General features: G+C 42.4%; 1 protein-coding gene across 1 annotated transcript in view; it reads right to left on the bottom strand.

The window, feature by feature from the left end:
• The window catches only part of FGD3 (FYVE, RhoGEF and PH domain containing 3), a 54,872-nt gene extending 38,460 nt beyond the window's left edge, over window positions 1–16,412 (bottom strand). Inside the window, exons 1-4 of the mRNA XM_009889909.1 lie at window positions 16,248–16,412; window positions 9,929–10,097; window positions 8,193–8,790; window positions 19–108 (exon numbers count right to left, since the gene is read on the bottom strand). Coding sequence (XP_009888211.1) covers window positions 19–108; window positions 8,193–8,790; window positions 9,929–10,097; window positions 16,248–16,320 — 930 coding nt within the window. The 5' untranslated portion in view covers window positions 16,321–16,412. The remainder of the gene's footprint in view (window positions 1–18; window positions 109–8,192; window positions 8,791–9,928; window positions 10,098–16,247) is intronic.
• Window positions 16,413–22,429: the final 6,017 nt, after the last annotated feature.

Raw genomic sequence — 22,429 nt, 5'->3', positions numbered from 1 at the left:
TATTCAAAATTGAATTACCTGGTCCAACAGATGGAGTCTTTTAACATACGCTTCTTCTGTATGGAGCAGTTCATTTGCGATGTTGAATAGCTTTTGGGGCTCTGTGCACTGAAAAAAAGAAGTTACAAATAACACAATCCGTCTGCACCTACAACCCCAAGTTTCATCAACTGTTCTTTTTTCCATTTTCTCAGTGGGCCAAATTTCCTGCCTGAAGTGAAGGAGGTTAACACATTTCAGAATCTGCTCCATGTCCCTCATCAAAGGATTGGTTTACTCCAGGGACATTTTTAAAGCTAGTTGTTGAAAGAGCAATTAGTAACACAGTCAATGGCTAGTCAGGACATCACTTTAGTTCATGATGTTTTTCTATAAAGAACCAGAAACATCCTCCAAATCTGGAAATACATCTAGTCCATTTGGCAACTAAGGCACTAGACTGTAAATCAACTGTTCTCCTTTTTGGATTCAGGTCCTGTGACTAAAAAGAAAACTAGAAACCAGACCTGTTTGGCCACAGATTTGTCTCCCTGGCCACTGCAGCATTACTCTATATGGCATATTTCTAAGACTTTTGTGCAGCTTTAAACACCGGCCAATTCCCTGGAAAGAATTTTCCGTAATGTAACTCAGGTCATTCAGAGAAGTCTTTCGTTAAGCTCATTTAAAAAAAATACTATGAGAAAGGACTAATTAAAAAATATGAATGCAGTTATGAAGCACCAACTTCATTCACAGTTTAGCCAAAAGCTACATAGACTCTTCACTCTCTAAGTACTTAAAAATACTTGAATTACTAGGACACAGGCTTTAGCTTTCTGACAAACTCTAGATACCTTTTTAAGGGTCTAGACTTCAAACGCCATGCTTACATATAACCATCCCAAACCTAGGGGCCAGAACTGAGGGCTGGCTGGTTTGTGTTCGGGAACACAAACACCCAAAAGGCACAGCAAGGATGATCAAATGCAGGGAAAATTTACTGGGCCGGATCTGGAAGAAAGAAACAACTGCAATGAAGGTGAGAGAGATGATTAATGGAACAGTCAGCGTCAACTCAGTGTAATTTTTTCCTATTTCTTCTGTGGGAAAACTAAAGAGCATCCTATAAAATTACCGAGGTGCTTCTTCCTCGAGCTGCTTGTCACTGCAGATGGTAAACCTTCATGCAGGTTCACAAAAGGACCGGACAAATCTGTGGAGTAGAAGTCCTGCTGATTTCTATTAAACACACAGGGCTGTTCCCAGTTCAGGAAGCACCTGGGCCCCTCACCAGCAAGAGCGCTTTCTATCCCCAATGCCTGTTGTTGTGCACTCACTAGCATTTGTGGCAGGCATTTCTAGACACAACCCTGGCCACCATCAGATTGTTAGCAAATGCCAATTAAATGCTCTCTTTATGCTTTTTCAACATTGCCTTGTTTTGTTTCTAAACAAAGGTGACAAAAAAAAATTAAATAAACCCTCCCCACATTTAGGCAAAGTGCACTACAACTGAAAAACCTCTAAACCTTTTCAAAGCTAGCCATGAATTCAAACAAACCAGACCCACATGTATCCTACATGACATGAGGTACCACTTACCATGAAGTACCCACAGTTCCATGACATACATATTAATTGAAGGAAGGTGAATAGCTTTTCTGGATTTGAAACAGCATCAGTCTTCATTTAAAGCAATCTCTTTCTTTCTATGCACAAACCTGGAGACTGGAAACCACGCCACGAACAAAGTTTCAACACGCATTCTGCCTACCCACTACTGAAATCATTTCAAGCAAACTCAAATACTATTTTAAGCTATTCTAACATGCTACACAACATCCTGCTCCATTCATTCATGTGACATGTATTAATATTTAGGGGGAAAGAAAAAAAGAAGTCACAGCACAACAAAGCTTTGAACTTGTTACAAGCAAATGCAACATACTACAGCTTATAATCATAGAATGGTTTAGTTAGAAGCGACCTTAAAGATCATGCAGTTCCCACCCACCTCCCCTGGGCAGGGACACCTCCCACCAGACCAGGTTGCTCCGTCCAACCTGGCCTTGAACACCTCCAGGGATGGGGCAGCCACAGCTTCTTGGGGCAACTTGCCCCCGGGGCTCGCCACCCTCACAGTCAAGAATTTCTTCCTAATATCTAACCTAAATCTCCCTTCTTCCAGTTTGAAACCATTATCCCTCATCCTATCCCTTCTCCAGCTTTCTTGTAGGAGCCCTTCAGGTACTGAAAGGGGCTATAAGGTCTTCCCGGAGCCCTCTCTTCTCCAGGCTGAACAACCCCAACTCTCCCAGCCTGTCCTCACAGCAGAGGGGCTCCAGCCCTTGGATCATTTTCGTAGCCTCTTCTGGACCCACTCCAACAGGTCCATGTCATTCTTCTGTTGAGGGCTCCAGAGCTGGACGCAATATTCCAGGTGTGGTCTCACCAGAGCAGAGTAGAGGGGCAGAGTCACCTCTCAGAGAAGTGATAATGAAACGCATGGCTGGCCATTCAAATTCCAATAACTATGAGGATCTTTCACTGAGAAAGAATTTATTTGCCACTTTTGCTGGGTGCAGAACAGTGCCTGAACGAAAGGCACTGACGTAACCAGGCTGGCACGCCAGCCGCCAAGAGCATCCTTTGCTTTGTCTGAATTCAGTATTTGAAATATAATTATTTCCAACCAAATACATTTGTTCTCAGAAGTAAATCTTCACACAGCGCAGGCACTTTTTAACCTCCTGACCTTCACCATCTGCGACTCAGTTTATATTTCCGAGAAAGTTGCTGACATCTGCTTAAATACCAAACAAGGGCTGAACAGAATCCCAGCTTGAGCTCAGTTTTAAAGAGCGACTCTATCTTCAGTTGCTGTCTCTGCTAGTGGCAGAAATAGGCATGTTTTTCAGACTAATTTGCAACACATTTGCCTTTCAATGGACAGAAAGTTTTAAATGAAATAGTAGATTAACTGAACATGAAGCAGACCTATTCTTCTAACCTTATTTTGTGCCACGGCTGGACAGCTTTAACAAAGACTGAGTTATAATTCAGTTCACTATGAACGAGGTATTTCATAGTCTATGTTTCTAAAGAAAAAGTAAAACAAATTTGCAAACTCAAATGTGGATTATATTCCTCACGTAACAGTCTTATTTAGGCCTTTGAGTCACACCAGTGAGGCATATTTAACCTTACTAATGAAGCCCTGGAAAAACAATGTACCATTTACAAGGCACATAAATGACACAGAAATGTAAAATATTTGTAGCCTTCCACCCTATGCGGATTTTAGGCTGTTCCATTTTTGTAAATATATTCCCCTCCTGCTTTGCCCAATGTGCTTGCGGCCACGGCACGTTAGGACTATCCTCCACAGCCATACATTACAACTGTACATCACCAGCAGGGTCTTGTTCAAACAGCTCAGCTGGTGGGACGACAAGAAAGATGCAAAAAGGGAAGCGGTAGTTGTTGACTTCACGACACAGGAAGCTCACTCCAGCACTTGAAGCAGCACTCGCATGAGGCTCTTTCACTTCTTTGTGGAAAGGTTCAAAAATTCATTGCCAGCTGTAATTGCCCGTAAAACATTTTAAAGAAAAAGGAAAGGCCAGCCGGAAAGCAAACAAAACCAGCTTCTCATAAAGGTCAGACTCACATCTGTGGTGGGAATAGGTTCTCACCTGAAATACCCCCATCCCCGATACAGACTGGGGACTGACACATGCTGGGATGATTTAAGCGGCCCCAAGAGCATCACTGGTTCCTGCCAACCCACTCCCTGAGCTGGCTGGGCACCTGCCCAGCACGCCTGGGCCACAGATTCATGGACCTGGCTATCAAGAAAAGCAAATTTGAAAAGAAAATTTAAAGTGAAAAACAAAGGCTTGCTACGAGAAAACTTGGGCAATACCCTGCAGCAACCATTTTTCACACAACTGGCTGCACACAACCCTAGTCAGTAAGCATCTCTATCATAAGAGGCTTTCAGTGAATCTTGCAAGAAAGCCGCTGGGATATAGCTTAGGTTAAAATCATATATGGTTATGCTTCAAAACCCCACTGGTCACCCCTACAAAGAATGCAGAAAATCCCAGAAAGATTATAAACAACTTCCTACTCAAAAATGCTGAAAACAACATGGAAAAGTTATCCTATGCTTGGTTGTCGTCTCTGTTGTATTGAGTTTTTATTTTCCTTAGAGTATGTAAAAAAAAAAAAAAAAAAAGGATGATGAGAACATATCTCATTTTTCTTAAACAGCATTGTGAGTAAAACATTGACCTATGCAAATTTTTTTCCAGAATATACCTGGATATAATCTCACCCAAAGGTCTGCCTTGCAGCACTGCAGGCCAAACTTCCCAACACAGACCGTACAATGAAATCAGAAGTGAAATTCCAGCTCCGTACAGGCAGAATGGAAGCGTGTGTCAGTGACTGTATAAGGTCCATGTGGACTTCATTATTACTATTTTACCCAGCAGGAAGCAGGACAGATGGAGAAAGGCATTTTTTGGTGATTACTAACAAGCACATATTACTCTTAGTGAAAAATACCTAAACAAAAAGATATGAGGAAGTGTTAGCCATCTCAGAAGCATTACTCCATCGCTCTCAAGCAGTCAGCAAAGGCCTTGGGTATATGACTACAGAGCATGACAGCCCCTCAGTCTCACTTTCATGTAATTTCTTTTTTTTTTTTTGTAACCATCAAGGCTAACACACCTTGTTCTTGGAGCTCCTGACACTTTCTGAGACATTATCAAAACTAATAAGTTCCCCTTGTTCAGTTTCATTTTGATAAAAGATAACTGGAAATCCCAGAAAGTCACTCCTGAGATTTTAAAACATATTGCAATAATTGTGTGCTAATAGTGGGACCTGTTAGACTGAGCTGCAGACTCCCAAAGGAAGCCACATCACACCGCAGAGTTAAACCTAGACTAAATAAAACAATACATGTCATACATCAGGCAACGTTACTTCACTAGCCATGGGATGTGTGAAAGCTCAGGTTGTGGACGAAGAGATATCCAAAGTAGAAAATTAGATAACAAAAAAGCAAATCTGATTATTTTTTTCCTGCTTATGTTTATTCATGAGCTTCACTTAACTTGATATCCTAGGATTTACTGAGCATCATTAAATCATTCTGCAGCTGTACCTCTTATGCGTCCACCTTCAACTGTAACAAAGCTTTCTGGAAACTTGCATATTCTAGGAAGTACTTGCATGTACTAGCAGTGGGAAGGGGGAAGCAGGAAAAAGACACTGGCTCTGGAGACAAAGCTTCCTGAAGGGGCTGGGGTCTCCAGGGCAGGTACCTTGTTTTCTGGAAAATTAACGGTTTTGTCAAAGGTGGTGTGAACTTCCAGCCTAAGAATAACCACTGAACAAGTCAACTTTGAACTGCATTGGCTCTTGTTGCCGGAAGCTATGGCCCTTTACCCTAACCCTTAGTCCATAATGTCCCAAATCTGCCACAGAATCAACGCGGAGAGAGTGGGAGGACAGTATGGACACCTAACACACAAATTGGCTTCACACACCGTGTCCCCAGAAGAGGGCACAATCCTTATGCTACAGAAGAGGCAGCAGATCTCTCTAAGCCTTCCCCCTCCACATGGCTGCAAAACCAAGCTAACTTAGTGTAGCCTGGTCAGTGTCAAAAATTCCTTTTTGAAGGTGAAATCAAGTAAAAATCCAAGGGAGAACCTGAAGTGCCTCACATAAATGAAGTGTATCGCATAAATGTACTTCAGAAAGAAGACTGGCAGAAGAAAACAAAAAAAAAATCTTCCACTAGAGATCTCTTTCTTTTATAAATTCACCGAGCAAGCTACAAGAGAAGTATGACCTCGTAACTGTGTTTTATCAGCCCATGAGATGTAAACAAGCTTTCACCTGCAGACTACTGAAGAGATACCAGATGCCAAGGGATTAATATAGATGCTAATATACAGATGTTAATTGGAATCTCCACCACTAAGATGTTTCCTGCCATGCACCCTCTTAAATTCTTCCATATAAGATAAAAGGCAGAGGTCTCCTTCGGCAGTGCAGACCCTGCAGTCCTGCTGCCCCTCCTGATGCACATTGCCATGCATTTACTCCTGCGCAAGCCCAAGGCAATCTGCACTGCAGCCTTCCATGCCCAGGCAGTCATCTCTGACATACGCAGTGCCAAGGGAAAGGTGTTCTCCCTGGCTCTCAAGGAGGTGGGACAGCCTGATGGTTTTCCAGCTCTGGGCTCCACAGTTCAAGAAAGACAAGGAACTACTGGAGAGAGTCCAGGGGAGGGCTATGAAGATGATCAGGGCACTGGGGAGTCCAGGGGAGGGCTATGAAGATGATCAGGGCACAGGAGCTTCTCTGATGAGGAAAGGCTGAGAGACTTGGGGGTGTTCAGCCTGGAGAAGAGAAGGCTGAGAGAGGATCCCAGCAATACTTAACACTATCTAAAGGGGAGGTGGCAAGAGGATGGAGCCAGACTCTTTTCAGTAGTGCCCAGCAACAGGACAAGGGGCAACAGGCACAAACTGGAACATGGGAAATTCCATTTGAATGCCAGGAAAAACTTCTTTACTTTGAGGGTGGCAGAGCACTGGCACAGGCTGCCCAGAGAGGCTGTGGAGTTTCCCACTCAGGAGATCTTCAAAACCCGCCTGGATGTGACCCTGTCCAACCTGCTCATGCCAAATGTACTTTGGCAGGGGGGCTGGACTAGATGATCTCTGAAGATCCCTTCCAACTTCTAGCATTTTGTGATTCTGTGACAGGTTCCTCCTCATGAATCTACACCAGCTGCCAGGTGGGACTGCAGACTGGTAGAGAGACAAACCAGATCACATCCCCCCCATCTACAGAAAGCAGTTGAGTTTGTCCAAACAGATCTGGTTCCTCTGGTCCCTCATTGCTTCCTAGTCTGCTGGGTCCTCTCCGCTTCCGTCTGACTAACCTCACGCTAGCACCTGGCAGGATCGACATTCACCAAATTTGCAGAAAGAGCAGCATGACAATGAGGTACTGGAGAGTCCCAGGCTGCAATGGCAGTGTCTGAATGGCATGAATGGCAGGTGAGCCCAGCCACACCAGGCAGCATAAAGCAATGCACTCACGAGAGAAAGCCTGGGGCTTTTTCATACCTTCCTGTAGGTACATTTGCCTCACCAGGCTGTCTTCTATTCTTGGGAAAAAAGGGGACACCACAGAGCATTAGTCATACTCTAAAACTGTACTTGTCAACTCTGAGAGACAGAACTTCTTGCACATCATCTACCCATGTGCAATTTTCATCGCTCTTCAATAGTCACTGGCCAATTTGACCCAGAAGCTACTGAATTAGTTTTAACTCACACATTTCCCAAGGGACAGTCTCTTGACACACACAAATCAGGATATATTTGGTGATTTCAACAGAACCACCTGATTTGCACAATCTGAGGTGTGAACACTGCAGTTCACTAGCTACAGTTCATTAGTTGCTAGCGCTCATCATATTCTTTAAATAACTGTCTTGATAAATAATCAAAAGAATATGCCATTAACCTTATACAGCTGCAGCAAATACACAACAGCCTGGACTACATTACTCTGGACTCAAAGAAAATCTCTTCTAGCTACAGTTTCCTGAAGAGTAATTTCATATGACAACCCTCAAAACAACTTCTTTGCACTCAAAAGTAGTCACATCAACAGAAACACAGGCTTTGTGTAAAAAAAATGAATAAATTACTGTTAGAAGAGATTTCCATCACGCATGTCCTACTAGGATGCAAGACCCTGACCCTGCAAGATATGCTATCCAATTAGCCCTCCGCATATCATGGAGGCCCACGGAAAACAACATGATCTAACAACCAGAAGCTGAACGTAAACAAACCCAAACAAGAAACACAAGGTGTGAGTCTTACCTACAAAAGCATTTAAACTTCAACAACTGACCCCTGGCTGTGATGGATTCTCTTATATGAAACCTTTTAAATCAAGACTGGGAATCTTTTTGTAAGATACTAGGCCAGGAACAAGTTATGACCTGCATCAAGCAGTAAATTGTAATGACTGTCATGACCCTTTGACGTAAAACTAACCAACCAAAAAACCCAAACAACGTATGAGAGTGGTGCAAGGGATCTCTGGCCAGAGTCAGGAACTGGTTTCAGAGCACAGCAACAGTAACGAATAAACTACCTTACCTTGTTTACATCCAAATATTCTACCTTTGGCACTTCTGCTGTCTCCTGTTCCTCACTGCTTCCTTCATCAATGTCACTGTCTTCATCCTGGGTGGAGTCTCTCTTCTGCTCTGCAGAGGAAGGTTTGGTGCCTTTTTTGTCAGGTTCCATTTCCCCTGGGTTTCCAGCCACGCTGGGCTTTTTTTGCTCTGCACCATCTTCGCTGGGGAAAGTTTCCCCTGCCACGCTACAAGAAGGACTGTCGATGCCACTGTCTCTGTTGGGAATTTTACCGTTACCGTTCAGTTCTGCAGTTGAGTCTTTATTGCCAAGCTCTTCAGAGGGCTCTTTGCTCACAGTCACAGCAGTACAGTCTTCATGGCTTTTGCTATCGCCTATGCTTAGCTCTTTAATTTTCATTATGTCTGTGTTAGATAGATCTGCACCGCATGGTACATCTGGCTCGTTTTCATCCGGTTCACTTTTTTCATTTGTGGAAGAGCTGCTGGAAGCCACCATGTCACAGTCACACGAGCTTGGCTGTTTGGAGGAGTCCAGGCCAGGCTCCATCTTAAGAGCTAAATTTAGCTGGTTTCTTTGAAGAATATGTACAGGTTGCCTGTGGGTGGAGAGAAAGAACCACAGTCATTCCTATTAACACTCAGAGGTTTCAAAAGTGCCCCAAAAGAGAGAGGGCCCAATTATCATTTGATTCTAATTGTATTTCTTGCGCCCCCTTTACAATCCTAGGAGGCAAGTGTGTGCACATTGCTGTCATAATATTCACCCAACAATTTCAGATAAAACCACACCACCCCTAAGCCAGAAGTTTTACTGAAACGGCACCACCAGCACCCCCGTCCCTTCCTACTTCCCACACTGCCTTGAAGAACAGCCTGATTTGGAGGTTTGGCGAGGGAGGAATCACCTTTTAAAAGAAGTGTTTGGTTGTGGGTTCATTTAAACAGGAACTCACGTTCTTCAACAGAAAAAAGTTTTTGGGCCAAGGCAGTTTCTGCCAGAGAGAGGATGTTTTTGAAGCACAAGCAGGCATGAGTTTTTCTTTTCAAAAGACACCTTACCAGGTTCCTCCAGGTGATAATATGCTCTAAGGCACAGTATGGTGTCTCTGTCTCCATCCCCCTCTTTACAAAAAACCCCACTTAGCTCCATCAGGCAGATTTGGTCTTCAGAGAGAGTTTTCATGTGTTTGTAAAATGAGCTGGTTTTACAGCAAAATACTTATATTTTATCCTATTTAATGTCTCTTATACATAAAGTTATGGAGGAAATGCTGTTCTCCACGACGTTGTTTCACAGTACTTTGCTATTTAACTCTCCCCTCCCCCCAAGAAGCAAGCTAACAGTATGTCTGAAGTTTATTGAATCTCAGACAGAAAACTCAATATTTTATATCACAATAATCAAGTTCCCATAATGCAAAACCCAATCCTGACATCAACTCTACTTACTGAAAGCAGACTCTGGGCTACTTGTTTCTGGTAGAACACTTACCAAACTCAGCAGGTCTCAAGCTTCTTAAGAACAACTGTATGTTACAAACTAGAAGTTGCTGAAATACATGGTTTTATGAAAAATATAAAATAATTGTGTAGTCAGTCAAGTTTTACATTTCCAGTAGAAAACATCCTAAGAGGAGTTTCTACATGATAATTACAATTGTTTTCTACTGTTATAGTCTAAGTTAAAAATGCCAAAAAGGGAGATTAGAGCAGAACTCGCAAAGCCATATTTACCTAATACTTTCAAATTTCTCAATGAGCGTGTTGACTCCTGCCGATACTGGTATTTCTTCCTCTCCAGGTGCTAAGCTCCTTGATGACTTGGGATCAGCTGGCAAAGGCCGAGAAGGTGCAGGAGGAATTCTTTCTTGCCCAGGTTTGAGATGGACAGGCTTAGGAGGTACTAGTAACAGAGAGGGAAAAAAACAGGAGGATAAATCTCCATCTTCTTTATCCTAAACTGGGAATAAAATCCAAGTGCTCAATGCAGAATGAGGGGTATCCGTTCCTTCACCATCCTTTACAAACTGCACAAGTGCAGTCCCAAAGCGTTTCTTACACCAAAGCAAGCTGCTGTACGCTAAAGAAATACGACAGGCTTCTATTTTGTATTTCTAGAGCTGTACCCGACATGTTAACGAACCGAGCGGCTCGCAGAACTTTACCGCTTCCTTGTTACCAAACAGGATGCACAGATCATGCTTCGTTTTTGCAAATGTGCTCACCATCTCAATCACACTAACGCGTTTCCCCTCCCATGACTTTTCAAAACGCAGGCACTCTGTTGACTCTCTTATACTGGGGGAAAAAAAAAACAAACCAAAAAAACTGCAACCCAAAACAAGCCATCAAAAAACAATCCCACCGTGGATTTCAGTGCCTTGTCTTTGCTTGGTCAAAAACGCCACAGGCAGAACAGAATAGCTTTTCTTCCTTTCATTCTCCCTCCCCCATCTCTTCTGTGGTGTAGTCTTCATAAATTTCCTTCCTCTTTTGGTTCTATGTTGAGTTATGTACAATATAAATAAAACATGTTGTAAAAACGTATCTGTTTTGCTTATGGATTCACTAGGAGGCGAAGGTAAAAAGTTTAATACAGTATTTTAAAAAAATGTAACATAGTTTAAATGCAATGTAATTTTTAAAAATTCATTCAGACCTTATATTGATTGCAGAGTTAATGGTTTTGGAAATACGCAAGCAGTAAGCCATGGCAACAGGTTCACGTGCTGTTCTAGCTTCATGCAGTGAAAGCAAGCTCACCAAGGCAGACCTGGCGCTAGAAGGCAGGAAAACCAACTGCGCGATTACTCCCAAAACAGACGCCACTTGGGGCAGCGCTGCCAAGTATCCCCCCCGCTCTAGACTATCCAAAGAGTTAACATATTAAATGAGGAAACCCTAAATACGTGTTTTATTAAACAACATTTTCAAGAACAATTTATTTCAAGCATTTACAATTTTTAAATGGACCATATGGCACACCAGCATAATGTGATTAACATTGTAATGGTGCTTTAATTAGCAACTGTTCTGAATGTAATTTCAGGGTTACTTTCTTTAGGAGGCTAAACGGAGGCATATGCCCCCAAAAAAGCCAATTCCTGTTGTCCCTACCCTGAAGAAGGCTGTGCATCTCTTCTAAGCTCCACATCAGCCCAGATGTCCTCCCTACTCCAGCGGATGGGGACCTGCTTCAGACAGTCCTTGTCTGAGGTCAGTGATGAAGGACTGTTAAAGAGTTTTTGAGCTCTGAGTACAGGTTAGATTCTAAGCTACCTACATTACTTGAGTTTATTTCAGCACCAAAGAACAAAATCAGATCTTCTAAGGATTTGAGCTTTGATGAGACACTTCCTATAAAAGGATTGATTTGCCCAGTCTCCAAAACCATCAGAAATTCCTGTCTTAAAATTAAGGTGTTAGAGTTCAATTTTGAAAACACCACCACAAAACCTATCTCATGCAGGAATAACAGGGAAGCAGGAAAAGAAAACCATCTTGCATATAAATGAGACGGTGGAGCTCTATGTTTTGTTCACCAGGTTTTCACTCCCAAACCACTTGATGAATGAATACCTGGCCACATTTCTCCTTGTAAAAACAAACCAAAACAACCTACAACAAGTATCCATGCAGCCATCTGGCTCATCTAGCCAGAAAAGGCAAACTCTAAGCTCTTTATAGAAGGTGGATAAGGCAGCAGGCACACAGACCAGAACCCACCCCACACTATCAGGCCCTTCACAATTTCAGACTGGTCCACGACACTCAAAAGCTCACTACCAAAGCGTTTAAGAGTCTCACTGCTGTCCACGTGAACAGTTTACATCCTTCCTGTTAGTGGACTCCACTCAAATCACCTGAGACAACACACTCTGCACTGAACAAAAAGGAAGGAGGAAACCACATTTGTTAGTTTTGAATTTTGATTTGCTGAAATAATTTGGAGAAATGGCGACATCAGCACAGAGGCAAAGGCGCTGACTTTAGCAAGCACTACTTAAGAAACAAAATTTAAACCACGCAAGATGTCTACTCCAGAGCTGACACAAAAAGCCTACATCCAGAACTGACAAGGAAGTGATGTTACATATCGCAACATGGACTTTCAAACTCGGAACCATTTTAGACTTCTACAGAAGAGTGAATCAAAGATCTGCACGCTAAACCCAAGCAACACCAGATGAGCTTATCTGTATGTGCGCCCTCATCGTCAGCCCTGAGAAAAAAAGAAGATGCTGCTTTGAGGTAGGGATCCAGGACCTGAAGTGGAAGGCCAAGCAGAACCCCTGCCCATGCTCTGAAGCAACCTTCCATGAGTCCCAGCTCAAGCAGGAACCAATGCTGCTATTTTTGTTCTCCAGGCCCCAGCCATAAAGCAGCGGGATCTTGGATGCAGCTTCGAGTGCCCATCCTGTACACAGACAAGTAAACTGATAGAGAGAAGAAAGTAAGCCCAAAAGAGATATTAGTATTATGGAGCATGTTTCAGGTGGTGCCTGAAGGCTGCTGGAATGGCATTTCCCTGCTCCTCCTCCTCCTGAAGGTTTCATATAGCAGCCCACAGCTATGTGGAGAAGGCAGAAACCAAGACACAAAATCTTTGTTGCAGAGTCACAGAATTGTCTAGGTTGGAAGGGATCTTCACAATCATTGAGTCCAACCATCAACCTAACACTGCCAAACCCACCACCAACCCATGTCCCTCAGCATCACATCCACCCATCTTTTAAACACCTCCAGGGATGGCAATTCCACCACTTCCCTGGGCAGCCTGTTCCAATGCTTGACAATCCTTTTGGCGAAGAAATTTTTCCTAATATCCATCCTAACCCTCCCCTGGCACAACTTGAGGCCGTTTCCTTTTGTCCTATCACCTGTTTCTTGGGAGAAGATACCAATCCCCACCTGGCTACAACCTGCTTTCAGGTAGTTGTAGAGAGCCATAAGGTTTCCCCCCAGCCTCCTCTTCTCCACATTTAGGAACGAGTGAAATAACAAGAAGCAGCAGGAGAGGATTAGAAAAGAGAAAGGCATGGTTAAATATGTGGGAGAAGACACAGTGCAGGCTTGACCCTGTAAACCAGCAGGGAATAAGGACCCTTCCCTCATCGCCAAACAAGCGTCTCAGCCTCTGCATTGCTTCAGCCCCCCCAGCCATGAATTTCCCTCTCCCCAGTGCCTCCTCTACAGTAATGCAAACAGTCAACACATATTTATGAGCGACTTGATGGAGACATTTCCATCAATCATTCCAGCGGTGGTGGGTCTGCTCTGACTCACTGGAAAAGCTGGGGGGACCTAAGACGAATTCAAGTGTTGTGAGTCATACCTGCAGATTTATTTCAGTTAAGGTCCCTTGACAAGAAGAGACCAAAAAAATATACATTAGGAAGCAGACTATGAAGGGTTATCCCCTGGGAAGTGAATATACTCAAAAAAAGAACAAATGACCCAACAGCACAGCCTTCGGTGGGGGTAGAGAGCTGCTCCTAAAGTCTCAGGTGGTGATGCCAGCACATCCCACCCAACAAATCAACCCGATACAGGCCTTAATGAGGCATCCAAGTAGCTCTAGGGAGAAAGCCCTGAGAAGAAAGGTTCTTGCATAAAAATACCAACAAAAAACTGAGGAAAAATTTATGTCTGCTGCAGGGACATGAACCACACTGTCACAACTACTTTTTTTTGGACACGGCCACCAAGAGGAAGCAAGGATGGTTTACAGGAAAAACGTCAAATTCAATACAGTAAGTTTAATGAAAACAACTTTTTTTTATTTTTATTTTGACAATTTAATTTTCCTGGAGAGGCATTAAGTGTTTTCCTTTCTTTACTGGGTATTCAAACCATACAGTAAAAGGAGATCAATGAACTATACAAGGGAGAAAAGCCATTTCAAATTACAAAGTCAATAGAAGTGAATAGAAAAAAAACGGTACCATCTTCCCTTCCTTCCAAAGTATTGTACATATTGTTCTCTACTGTCATATGTAAGCTGATTGCAGATACTTTTTCAAAGTCGTTTTATTATAAAGAAGTGAAATAATAAAATCATTATTTAAAATTTATGACAAAGAAGTGTCTTTCTGGAAATAGACTGGCACATCCGTGACCGAGACTTGTAATGCCAATTTGTAGCTTTGGCTGACCTGGCTCAGTCTGAGACAACATTAGGTGGTCTGATTTTCGAGTACTGGGTACTACACAACAGCCTCTCAGGGGAGTTTTCATTGGGACTCCTGTTTCCTCTTGGACAACTTTTACAGTGACATCAAGAAGCCAAACAAACTGAGTTCAATCAAAAAAGTATTATCAAGAGTAACTAGTCAAGAAAGCGTTTTGCCTTTGGGCATTTATTTCAGCTCATCAACGAATTCCCATCCTTTTCAGAGCATTAACCAGCCAGTAAAATACACTGACTTCTTTGGTTCTAAGAGGTTCGTTGGTTCTAAGGTTCTTCTTTGGTTATGGCTGTAATGGGAGAGAGAGCTTGGATGCATGTGAGCAGCAGAAAGAAGCAGAAGATAGTACTTATCTCAGTGATGGAAAGAGATCATACTAATCTACTTGAGTAACTTTTAAGCATGACTTGAATCAAGCTAAGTAAGCTCCCTCCAACTTTTCTGAAACACTTACATATGAAAACCAAGTTAGGTCCTCAGTAATTGGAAATCCGGGCAATCAGTACAACAGGAAAGTATCTCCACCAGTCGAATTCACTCCATTTCTTAGTGAACAGACACTTCTGCTATTCCTTTTTTATTGTTAGTGTTAACAACATTCATGGAACACCCACATGTTGGAAGCATTCCATTCATGGACTACCAAGACCTGAAGGCAAAAGTTCCATAAAAACATGGACTTTGTGAGATGTTTCAAGCATGAACTAGCATACTAACATTTAAGGTCTACTTCCAGAATCAGAAAATACGTTACTTTCTTTGTAGTTATTTAAGGCTGAATGAGTAGCAGAAAATTGCTTTCGTATAGGCATTTGAATCGAGAGGGAGTGGTGGTGCAGAGGCTCAGTATATACAACACACCCTAACGGTGACCAAAATACCTCTTCTCTTTTTCTCATGTGACAATGACCATCTATCACATGGACATGTTTCTTAAAAAAAAAAAAAAAAAAAATTGGTTTATGACCTTAGTATCTTCCTTGGGCTCACCCTTCTTTGCTCCAAACACCTCTCAAACTACACGCTTTCTGCATCCACAATTACCTTAAGGCAAGCACCCATTATATACAATATTTCAACCAATTCTACAAAGCAGGGAGTGGTGCCAGTGGAGGCACCTGACAAACTGACATTGCAAAGAGAGACCATGTGTCATTTCACTGATGGAGAAACATGAAAACAATTTATCCTCTTTCAAGAAATCTACTGCAATCTTTTTTTAGAATTCAGAAGTTTTAGGGAAGAAAAGCCTGGGGAGACCAGAAGACCTGCCTGGAGACCAGCTGGAACATGCTTCTTCCCGGCCTCTCTTCTACCATACTTTGGGATTGACACCTATCTGACTATGTGTCTGGCAGGTCTGTGGAATTACCACAGCCCACATGCTACGCTCGCATGAGACTGGTTTAGCTTCTATTTCTCATTTTTAAAATACATTCGTTCCATTTAGGCATTTCCTGTTGCTATGCATACTTCTTACAATAAATGGAAAACAGACCAGGTTTAAACAATAAGCTATTCTTACCTAAATGCTTAAAAAAAATTAATAAAGAATGAAAACAATATTGCTAAATTAAACTTACACTTCACAGCTGCATGAGGTGTAACAACAGTACAGGAAATACAAATTGACAAGTGAAGTAATCTGTTATTCCTGAATTGATTTTTTCTTGAAGACTTCCCTAAGAGGTTATCTAACATTGGAAAAAAATGAAGATAATAAAACTCTACCAGCTGTACTTGAACCTTAGAACATAAAAATAACCATTTTGCTGTGACCTACAATTAAAACAATTCATTTAAAAGTATTACACTTCACATGCCATAGAAGCTTGTACACCTGATAGAAGGACAAAGCGACTTGCCTTGGGGTTTCTGCAGAGGATGCATTTTGGCCAGTGGAGTTTTGGTTTTGGGCTTCCTTCCAGTTTGATGCATACATTGCGCCGGGCTGATGTGCTGCAGTTCCCCACATGCTTCCAATGCCGGATTTGAGTCAATGTGACATTTGATTTGAAAAGGAGAACAAGGGCAACCTGAGGGAGAGGGGGAAAAAAAATCAAGTTATTTCATTCTATTAATCCTGAAGAAAATTTGCGCTATTTCTGGAAGCATATCACCCGTTCCAGTTCCTGAGGAAAGCGAGGGGGGTAGAAGAGGGGTGAGCCATTAACTCATAGGTTATTACAGTCAATATATCCAGCTTTAATAATCACGTCAAACTAGCTGACTGATAAGACAGACAGAATTTCAATAATCCTCTATTTAATTACTTACTTGCTTTTTTACTATGGACACCCAAAATAAAAGAGTAAAAATAAAAGATAACAACCATTTCAACAGGATTTCTCCAAACAAATACAAGTGCCCCAGCGTACAACATCATGTTATTTAGTAAAATACACCTAAATTACAGTGAATTAGGAATGTGTCCTGTGGGGGGGGAATGGTACAAGCGCCATTCCTGCAGGAGATTTAATCATTCAAGCTGCATTTTACTGCTATTTATTATGCCTCCTTACATAAAATATTAACATTCCTTCAAAAGGCTCCAGTCTAGAAGACGCCATTAAGATATGATCCAGTGGGAAAACAGAGAAAGAAGTGATTAATATGTTTGTTTGTCTTTTAATTTAACATTCTTGATTCATTCAAAGCCACATATCCACTTTCACATAGTGGATTTGGGGTGGTTTTTTGGACTTCTGGCAAGCCTACAGCTCCACAAAATCCCCATGCCGGCTTTACTAGTGTGTCACAAGAAGGTAAATAAAAAAGAGTTTAAGAAGGACTGTGGTTTAAAATTGCTGCATATGAACACATGAATGTATGTGCTTCCAGCATTACTGAGAAGGGGAAAATGTATCAAATGTAGAAATTGGAATGCTAATCCATAAAACAAAAAGGCAAAGAAAACATGACAAACATTCCTTCCATATTCCCATTTTAAAGTGGACTACCTGAAATTACCAGCATTTTGCTGGAGTGAGAAGTGACCCTCATTATGTACAAAAGGATTCATCTAAATGTGAAAAATCAATCTTCACCTTCCTGTGACGTGTTCAAGAATGTGGCATTAGCTTCACAACTGCAACCTACTCTTGGCCAGATTTATATTAAGATCAAAAAACCGAAATGACAAGCACCTACATACACATCAACTAAATTATCCTGGGTTTATACCAATGGCATTAAATGAGGATGGGACCTTTTGAATAAAGACTTTGAATTTGGAGCCAAACAGACTGCTTGGGAAGATTAGCTGAGAGCTGCCTTCAAAACACAGAGACTTTCACAGGGATACAGACTTCTTTGTTTTTTAACTAAGCATAAAATATTAAATTTTGCTGACAAAAATAGATTCAGATGGCACAAATCTATTTACTGATCTCTGCCACCCAAACATACAACCCCTGAATTCCTCGGTACGGCTGCCAGTTGTTGCTGTTGAAACTTCATTAGCATTTCTACCACAAAATCTGCTTCTCGGCAGATTTGAGACCAGCTATTAAAACATCCTTCCAGCTGACACCAGGAATTTATAAGTACTAGGTTTTATTCAAATATAATTTCACTTATCAGGAAAATGCAGTGCAAGTAGAGTAGATTATTAGAGCAGATTAATAGATTATTGCAAACACATCATCATAGAAAGAGCTTACGCAGATGCCTCATCTCTGGGTACCAAGAGCTCCCTGTGACAGCAGCAGCAGTGCCGTGATGGGCCAGCTTTTTAGGTAAAGGACTGAGACTTCTTCCTTATTAACAGTAAAAAATTAAAACAGCGCACAAGGGAAAAGCTCTAATTCAAAGAAATAAAAAGGGGACCACTCAGAAGACAGAGCTCGGTGTTTCAGCAGGTCTTCACCAGTGCCTGTGACCGGGGGGCAACGCAGCAATGTTCTGTTTTCCTAAAAGTTACTTTAATGATCCAATTCTCAGTGGACAAATCTCTGTACCTACAACAGCCCTAGAAGAGATCCAATGACACCTCTAACCATGCTATGTCATTTGATCACAGAAGCATGGCACCGGCCTCCAGGAGACGCTGGACGTGGCCGGAGTGCCCTGCAGCACCTGAGTGAGGAGAGCCACAGCTCCTCCTGTCCTCAGGTACCACACCCCAGGGGTATCCTCAGCTGGGCATCCTAAGCTGAGCCCAGCTCCCTCTGTGCTGACCCGGGATAAGGTAATGGTTGCCCTAACCACTCCCTGTTCCTCTTCAAGCCCTGCCACAAAAAGGAACTGTCTCATTGACATCGTTTTGTAAAGTTTCAAAAGGAACGAAAACACAATTCCTTTTTCTTTCCTACTGAGATTCATTGTTGGGAAAGCGGGTCCAACCACCTTTCTTTCTTACTGATAAAACTAAGAGCTAGTGGTTACTTGCTTGCTTTCAAGCACATGGCACCACCAGACACCTCTTACGTGGAGGCTACAAGCTCTTACAACCTGCTTACGTTACTGAAAAGCAGAGTACTTTGATCCTTATTTTAGAAATCCACATATAAATTTTTCACTTCTCCATAATCCTGTCAAGCAATCAAGGCAGATGATCTTCCACTGGTAATTACTCAACAGCCGCATCCATCTGAACTTGGCTCTGAATGCTCTAGGACTTGTGCTCAGAGGCATTTGCAGAGGAAACACTTAGCGAAGCCGTATGCTACTTCCCATTAAACAAGACCTGATATTAATGCCCCCCCCCCCCCAATCAATCATCCTTTAAAAATACAGTATTTCCTACCATCTTGTATATTGTATATATAGGTTAGTGCTGAAAATATATCACTGTTTATCTACTGTAGGCACTTAACCCACACATTTATTGACGGTACATCCAAAGAGCAAGTGGGCACAAAGCAGTAAATAAAATTGATAAGTAGTTGGAAATAAGAGGAACTTGGAAAGCCACAAATACCTTAAAGATCAAATGTAGTGCTGGTCCTAACTCAAGAAAAATATGCATGGGTGAAACCACAGAAGTGGTTTTCATACTTTTTTATTTAACTTAAGCCAAGATGGTCCTCTTTATTCATCTCTGATGTGGCCCCTAGGGCTGCTTTTTGCACACAAGACAAAAATCCACTTTCCTTACGTATTTTTTCAAGTGCTATAAAATGACCGGTGAAAACAAGATTTACTGGACTATTTCACATGAAATTCTCTGAAAGTAAACCCCACTGTCTGCCGAGCATGCTCCAGGGTGCTCCCGAGCATGGAAAATGAGGACAACATAAATAAAAATCAAGTGTAGCCCGCGTTGCCAACCTCAAGATGTCCGTGGTTCTGCCAGATGCTTCCAGAGGTGGGAGTGGGTGACAAGCCCCCCCATTGCCTGCCCTCCCGCACCTGCCAAACCTGCAGGACTCAATGCAGAAACCGCCTCCTCTTTGCTCTCCAGTCCAACATTGGATTGTGCAAACCCTCCGTAACTGCCATGGAAGCACTTGGGAAGCATCCTGGTATGTGCAGATAGCCAAAAAAAAAAAAAAAAAAAAAAAAAAAAAAGGGGGCATTTGTGTCCAATCCTTCTAAAAAGCTACTGCTGATAAACAGCCATTCCCAGAGAGCCTGGCTGACGCCGACTTCGCTGATCCCTGGTTACCTGCGACAGCTCTGGGCAGAGAGCTACAGCCACGTCTGGATGTGGAACGTGCACACCCAACAGGCAGGGCTCTAAAAACCCAAGCGGGCGCTTCCAAACATGTAAAACTCTGCTGTAAAACTCAGCTTTGCTATGGGCAGGCCCTGCATCTCTAATGTATTTAAGTTCAGGTTCTTCGTGGCTTGTTTGTAATTCTACTCACATGAACAATGCTGCTTACAGTTTTTCTGTTCCAGACCAATCCAAGCTGAAAAGGACAAAGATGATGCTTTCCAGAGACAACTTTTTGCATTATATTAATAAAATAATATGTATTTAAGGCTCCAACTAAGGTAAAATTTGAATGAAACTTCTGAAAATGCCTAAGATAATGTAGTATTCATATTTTCACTAAAAAGGAAAAATAACTTCAGTCTTTCTGACAGAATTCAATACCACTAGGCAACTCTTTCATGGCACAGAGAAATTTCTCAAGTATCTCCCCTTTTCCTCACTAAGCTGTTTGCACCCAAAAGAGAGTCTGTATTTTTTTTTTAAATTTCTCTTAGATGCTGTTGCCAACTTGAAGGCCATGATACATTTTGCTATTAGACTAAGATAAAAAATAAGGATTTTGGGTGCTAAAGAGTAAAGAGACCAGTTGAACCCAAGTGGCTGAACTTCAGTTCTCCCAGTGCACAAGCCACATTCAGATCTTGCACTTGGCACCCAGTCCCCAGGTAGCAGCGTTCAAAAATAATCCCAGTTTAAAATAAAAAAATATCTTGGGAGGCCTGTGATAGACAGCAGCAAGAACCAGAAATGTTCTGACAAGCTACTGGTTTCGCACACTCTACTTTTGCTGATCTGATAGAACTCCTCACCCAGCTTTTTGCATTATTCCTCTGAAACGAAGAAAGTCTACACCTTACCAGGCTAGTCCACCTCCCGCAGCCCCGCACAAGGCACGGAGAGCGTGCAGGGAGATGACAAATGCTGGACTAACCGAAAAAAATTCTACAAACTCAACACACTGGAAATGCACTGAGAAACACCAAAAGTTTGCTTTCACCGAAAATACCAGCGGGGGATTTTACCATCCATCCAGAATGATGAACTTGACTTGCCCACAAGTTAAACAAGCTCTGAGAGCTTCCAGTTTCCTAATTCTTTGCTGATTTAGGCTCTCTGCAACATCAGGGAAGTCAACAGCTCCAAAAGGCAACTCAGTGTAACGTGATCCATCAGGTCCAAGTCAAAGCATTGGAAGACATTCTCATTCCCTAAGATTTCTTCAAGCATCTAAAAGTGAAAGTATTCCAGATGGAAACAGGCTGTTGCATCCGGAAATGCATCCAGTAGTGGTGTCTCTATTTCTAATGTTGTTCTGTAATATACATCATGCACATCACATAAACAAGCAACCATCACCAGTCTGATTAAAAACCTGTCTGCAGGAAAATGCACAAAGATAAATGAACTAGAAGCTATGTCATGGTAAAAGACAATTCTGAAGCTAATAGGAGACTGAACAACTAAGCATGTGCCCAGAACTGATCAGATTTAAAAATACCAACAAAACGCTCAGCTGTTACCACGTAGAGCTGTTTCAGCCTGGAGAAGAGAAGGCTCCGGGAAGACCTTAGAGCAGCTTTCCAGTATCTGAAGGGGGCCTACAAGAATTAGATTGAAAAGGGGGCCTACAAGAATCAGATTTAAAAATACCAACAAAACGCTCAGCTGTTACCATGTAGAGCTGTTTCAGCCTGGAGAAGAGAAGGCTCCGGGAAGACCTTAGAGCAGCTTTCCAGTATCTGAAGGGGGCCTACAAGAAAGCTGGAGAGGGACTTCTTACAAGGGCATGTAGTGATAGGAGAAGGGGGAATGGCTTTAAACTGGAAAAGAGGAGATTTAGATATCAGGAAGAAATTCTTTACTCTGAGGGTGGTAAGGCACTGGCCCACGTTGCTCAGGGAAGCTGTCGCTGCCCCATCCCTGGAGGTGTTCAAGGCCAGGTTGGACGGGGCTTGGAGCAACCTGGTCTGCTGGAAGGTGTCCCTGCCCATGGCAGGGGGTTGGAACTGGATGAACTTCAAGGTCCCTTCCAACCTAAACCATTCTATTCTATTTTGAACTTAGTTCTTCCCAAATTTTGGCTACAAACCAAGCATGTGCTAACAGGTTCCATTAAGCCCCATTCAAGCATGCCTGTATTTTCAACTGAAACATCCACTTGGGCATTCCCCAATGCTGTCACTGATCGTGAAGTTCTCTCTCTCTCTTCATGCCTTCCTCCTTAGTAAAAGGAGGAGAGGCTGCTCTCACAGCAGAAACCTACTGCCAGAAAGCAAAGGGCTTCAAGGGCAGAGCTAATAAATGTATCTGAATTTAAAAAAAACCCTGCTAGGAGGAACTCTGACACAAATTAAAAGGTGCTGAATGTCTTCCTTGCATCAGCAG

The sequence above is a fragment of the Charadrius vociferus genome, unplaced genomic scaffold (genome assembly GCF_000708025.1).
Source record: "Charadrius vociferus isolate BGI_N301 unplaced genomic scaffold, ASM70802v2 scaffold67, whole genome shotgun sequence".
NCBI classification, from domain to species: domain Eukaryota; kingdom Metazoa; phylum Chordata; class Aves; order Charadriiformes; family Charadriidae; genus Charadrius; species Charadrius vociferus.
The sequence above is the reverse complement of the archived record's forward strand: the minus strand, read 5'-3'. Positions and strand labels throughout refer to the sequence as shown.